Below are 5,586 nucleotides of genomic sequence, written 5' to 3' on the forward strand. Positions count from 1 at the left end.
AAAAAAAAAAGAAAAAAAAAAAAAAAAAAAAAAAAAAAAAAAAAAGAGGGAGACAGAAAATTATCAGAAAATTTCGACTTTCGCCACTGACGACACATTCACACACACACACACACACATTCACCAATAACTCGGTATCTTACCACCACGCCCTACTCAGTCAATTACCACATACAATGTCAGGATCAGCCGGATTTGATAGACACATTACTATTTTTTCCCCAGAAGGGAGGTTGTACCAAGTTGAATACGCGTTCAAGGCTATCAATTCCTCCAACATCACGTCAATTGGAGTAACAGGACAAGATTCAGCAGTTATTATATCGCAAAAGAAGATTCCTGATAAATTGTTGGATGCAAAGACTATTTCCTACATTTTCAAAATCACTCCTAGTATAGGTATGGTTGCCACTGGATCCATAGCCGATGCCAGAGCGCAAGCAATGCGGGCTCGTAGCGAGGCTACTGAATTTAGATACAAGTATGGGTATGAAATGCCAGTTGAAAGCTTGAGTAAAAGGATGGCCAACTTGTCACAATTGTATACGCAAAGAGCCTATATGAGACCATTGGGAGTAGCATTGACGTTTGTTCAAGTTGATTTTGAAGATGAAGGAAAAGGTCCCCAGGTTTTCAAATGTGATCCTGCTGGCTATTACACCAGCGTCAAGGCGGTGGCCACTGGTCCAAAGCAGCAGGAAGCTACAACATACTTGGAGAAGAAGTTTAAAAAGACTGACCATGTAAAGGGTGATTGGAAAGAAACTGTTGATTTTGCAATTACTGCATTGAGTTCAGTGTTGGGAACTGATTTCAGAAAGAATGATATTGAGATTGGTGTTGCTACTGAAGGAGAGTTTCGAATTTTGACTCCAGATGAGATAGATGAGAGACTTGTGGCCATAGCTGAACAAGATTGAGTAGCAGCTATACATATATATATATGTATGTAAGAAAATCGATAAACTTTTTTTTTTCTTGCTCCTTCTTTTTTTGTACTTTAACCTTGGTAATCTTACCAAACGTAAGGGATAAACATGTAAGGACAGGCTTCCAAGTATCTATTCCAATCTTCACCGTACTTCTTTTCGCATTTTCTTTGGTCACGGTATCCTCTATGGACCAATACGATGAAGAAGAAAACAGGGAAAAACCATGGGAATGGGGAGCTAAATCCGCACATCAATGCCCATGTCAAAGTTTGGATGTAGTCAGCAGTGTAATGCATCTTTCTAGCATAAACATACCAGCCATCGGTCAACAACAAAGATCCATTTGCACACTTGATATATTTGGGGTTGGTGAGATCAGAGTAGGGTAAGTATGGGAAAGTCTTTCTAATATGGGTATTTCCAGCCATGACTCTTCTAAAACTATTCTTTTGACGGTTACCAGTGTCAAAGAAGTAGTATGCAACTGTGATCAAGATAAACAAAAAGACGTTGTAAGCAGTTGACCATTGGTATTCTTTTGGATCATGGTAAGCCAAGTATAGCGTACATTGACAATAAGTGAATGGTACTCCAGCAATATTCCAAAACAACAACATGAAACCAAATTTCTCGTAAGCCATATCCCATGTGGGGACAATCAATTCCTCACCTTTTGCACAAGCATTAGCATAGAGCCAATGAGCATAAAGCAAAAATCCAGCTTGCGGAGTAACATACCCGTAATTCTCATATTGTTTGAAACACAACCCCAAACTCAAAAAGAACAAGATAAACCAAGGAATTCTCACTTCAAAAAACATTTTCAAATCGAGATACTTGCCAATCCTTGGGTTCAATGGTGCACCCATAAACATATCGTAGATATGGTTACCAGTCATTCTGTGATAATCGCCAGTGACAAAAATACAAATCAAGTACAAGATGATTGACAATGAGACACCATAGCCAATAGCCACAGTCATTATTCTACCAAAGTTGTCCAACATGTAATAAGCTGGTAAAACTCCTGTGAAATGCAACACCAACCACCCGGCCAAAGTGGTGTAAAAGGACCATATGGCATTGCAGAAATAAGGCAACTGTTTACCATTCAAATGAGTCAATGGCTGACCTTTAGTCCAGACCCCCGGCAAAGTCAAGTAGAAAACACCTTGAATGATGATAAATAAAGTAAAGAATAACCACGTACCAAAAGTAGGCAATCCATTCAATTTGACCAATTCCCACAACAATAACAAGAAATACGACCAGGATTGGTCTTGTTCTGGCCAGGGGAATTTACCATGATAAAACTCTGCTCCGATCCACATGTACCACATCAACAATGGGAAACCGATAATCATCCCCAATGCCCCAATGGGACCACCAAATTCCCACTCGATTTGGTCCTTACGCAAGTATCCACTTTTTGGAGTAGTTGCTGATTCAGATGCATTGGACGAAACCAATGGAGTAGATTCTCCTGCCATAGTTGGAATAAAAAAAAGAAACCCTGTGTCGTACGTTACAGAAGAAGAAGAAGAAGAAGAAGAAGAGGAAAGATTGAGGTGGCTGCTGCTTTGTTTTGTTGAAAGCAAAAGCAAAAGTAAAAACAAAAGCAAAACAAGAGAAATGAAAAAACACAAAAAATGAAGTGGAAGTGGAATCGATCAATTGTCGCACAAACACGGGGCGAAAAAAAATTATCATAATCGTCGGACCCAGTGCTCTCACCAGGCGCCGCGCCGTCCATTACATCATTATCCACATCGTCATCTTTCTCGCGACGTACGAGCCCGATACGATGTGCATTGCAGCGAGAGAATATTCAAACGGGTACGAGCATATACATACACCACAAAAAAATTACATGCTACACGCTACACGAATAAGCGCCCCCACCCCCGTCTCTGTGAATACTATGGTTTTCAATGTCTACGAATATGGTATGAACTCCATATTTGTTTGATCGTCATCAGGGCTGTCAACAATTTCCAATCTCTCACCACGAGACTCGTTGTTCTCATCTACTCCAGCTGTGCGTTTCGATCTTAAGCTCGACTTGTTGATCATCTCCAATGCAATCAATGCGCTTCCATTGCCCAACTTAGCCAATGCTTTAAAATATAGCGTCAACTTCTCTAAATCGTCGTCATTCAACTGAACTTGCAAACACTGACGAAATGTACTTTGCGCCATGAGTGCCCTTTCGTCAAATAAAGTCTTTGAAACGTAATACTTTTCCAGCGCAAGATAAACGTCGTTGGCGTACCCACTCGAGTCGCCGCTTTTTCTTTTGATGAAAAACATTGAGTCAATGATTCGTATTTTCAACTCTTTGATAATGGGATGGCTTTTAGGTAGCTTGAGAATACCCTGTGTGATGTAAATCTTCAATGCGAGTGACTCAATATGCATTTGTTCACTCCAATCAAACCACGAGTAGCATACAACCTTGCCATCGGGTAACGTTTCTCTAGCGTAGCATGACGCTGGAAATGAGATGCGCTCTAGTTTGGGGTAATTTGGGTGCCCAATAGATTCGATGGGTATTTCAAATGTTGTCTTGTTAACCATTGGAACAACAGAACAATCTCTTCCTTGTGCAATCAATGACACAACTTTAGCTACTCTAAACCCAGATACTTGTACATTGTTATGCGCTCGAAGTAAATCCAAACACTTGGTTACTTCATCAATTATTCGCACAACATTGATGCTGTACCCATTGAACAAATTAAATTGGACCAAGTTGGGATACTGTGCTGTGAGTAAATTGATCTTGAGTAAGGCATCGTGGTACTCTGCATTTCGATCCCGACTGAAATAGCCCGTTTGCAACCATATTCTGCTCAATTCAGAATGGTCGTGCTCTGCATCGGTCGCAATGATATCAACAACTTGCGATATATTTTCCTTCAGATAATGCAATGTTCCGCCCAAGGGGTCATTCAATTCTGCCAATGCCTCGATTGAAAAAAACCAGCTTTTGGCTAATGCCAACCCATCTGAGATATAAGCTCTACTTGAAGACTTGGTGAGCTCTGTGTACTTCAACAACAAGTCTTTTACTCCTCGCAAATGGGTCTTCCAAGAAAGCATTATAGTTGAATTTGGAGCAGACTCTTGCTGGAAATATGCAGTCGCCGTAAAGCACGATGTTAAAATTAGTATAGTTAATAGCAACTTTTCGATATCGTTTGCCATGGAGGAGGATTTTTCATTTGGTTTGGGGAAAGCATCACTGAGTAGCTTTAGACAAATTGAAGTGTATTTGGACCTGTTTTGTTCGTGCACTGGTTTCCTACTCTGTATGAATTGAAAAGTAGCAGAGCTCGACAATAATGCAGTGAGCAAATACGAACATCCTTGCAGATATTTTAACAAAATCTTCAACACTGCATTTGCGCCTATACCATGAGCAAAAGGAAACAAGTGATACCCCAATTCAGTGTCGGTCAACTTGTTCAAATACACTTCATGTGGACCTGCAAAGTCCACATCATCAAAAGTGGATTCAATCAACTCTTTGTTTGATTTGTGGCTCGAATCAAGAATAGGCTGTGATTCGGATTTGTGTGAAAGCTCTTTCATGGGGAAGTCGGGTATTGACAGTAGCTCTTCTGATCCATGAACACTATTTGAGTAGTTAAAATCGTCGCCGCGATTAAACCCGTCATCATCATCCAAATCGGTAAAGTGTTTGAATTGTTCAAACCCAAATATCTCCAATGAGTCGTGGACTAAAACATTTGCATCCCCAAATAGATTTCGAACCTCATCAGGTGCAATACTTCCCCAATTGTAGTCATTCAAGAAATCAATATCTGGTGATAAGATATCGGAGATTTTGTACCCTTTGCGCTCGTGGGAAGACGGCTCTGTTTCCGTATGTTGTGGGTGCATTACATGGGGTTGCTGCGGTAGATGCGAGTTCAACCTGGTGGTGCGGTCCAAATCAACATCAACATTGGACAAAGACGTGGTATCATGTGTTAGTGATCTGGATGATATCGGTGACCTCATGTGGCTGTGATTGACTTGATACAACTTGAGTGGATGAGGTAGTAGACTATTCGGATGCGGTTCTCGGTGCAGTGGCAGGTCCACTAGTAGATTACTCCAGTCGCGATGCAAGTTGGGTGATTGCACATTTGAACCAGACTGTGTAGATCGATTCCTTCCATTGGATATTCGCTGGTTACCTCCTTCAACAAGTACAATCTGCGGGTCTTCAAACAGGATCTTTTGAGTAGATGAGGATACGGAGGATGGATAGACGCAATATTTGTTCAACCTAGCACATGTATGGCAATTTGGCTTTGCTTCGTCACATTTTATCTTTCGTCTCTTGCATTCTTTACATCCTCCCCTGCTGTATTTTCGCTTTTTTATCACTTTTGTGTTTGCTGACACCAGGGTGGATTCCATTTCCCAGAGATGTCAAGGAGTAGGATGAAACCAGAAGTTTGCACTGTGAGTGTAGATGATTGTTGCCAGAGAAAATGAAAAGCCTCCAATATGAGTTTGAGGTTGGTTGGTTAGTGGAAAAAAAAAAAAAAAAAAAAAAAAAAAAAAAAAAACGGGAAAAAAAAAAAAAAAAAAAAAAAAAAAAAGAAACGAAACTAAAACCAACCCAATAAATCCCTTTCCC

At 40.4% G+C, this 5,586-nt stretch overlaps 3 protein-coding genes across 3 annotated transcripts; 1 reads left to right on the forward strand and 2 right to left on the reverse strand. All coding sequences in view use genetic code 12, as the record gives it.

The window, feature by feature from the left end:
* Nucleotides 1-176: 176 nt before the first annotated feature.
* Nucleotides 177-920, forward strand: SCL1 (proteasome core particle subunit alpha 1; the record flags this gene model as incomplete). Its single annotated transcript, XM_051752836.1, has 1 exon — nt 177-920. One exon carries the CDS (start codon nt 177-179, stop codon nt 918-920), a length of 744 nt encoding a protein of 247 aa, XP_051608082.1.
* Nucleotides 921-1,015: 95 nt separating this feature from the next.
* On the reverse strand, nt 1,016-2,422 carry ERG4 (delta(24(24(1)))-sterol reductase; the record flags this gene model as incomplete). Its single annotated transcript, XM_051752837.1, has 1 exon — nt 1,016-2,422. One exon carries the CDS (start codon nt 2,420-2,422, stop codon nt 1,016-1,018), a length of 1,407 nt encoding a protein of 468 aa, XP_051608083.1.
* Nucleotides 2,423-2,867: 445 nt separating this feature from the next.
* On the reverse strand, nt 2,868-5,363 carry LYS144 (Lys144p; the record flags this gene model as incomplete). The annotated part of the gene is made up of 1 exon (XM_051752838.1): nt 2,868-5,363. The coding sequence occupies one exon, from the start codon at nt 5,361-5,363 to the stop codon at nt 2,868-2,870; it is 2,496 nt and encodes an 831-aa protein (XP_051608084.1).
* Between the last annotated feature and the right edge of the window lie 223 nt (nt 5,364-5,586).

Source organism: Candida theae (genome assembly GCF_024610275.1).
Source record: "Candida theae strain CBS 12239 chromosome Unknown scaffold139, whole genome shotgun sequence".
Taxonomy (NCBI): Eukaryota; Fungi; Ascomycota; class Pichiomycetes; order Serinales; family Debaryomycetaceae; genus Lodderomyces; species Lodderomyces theae.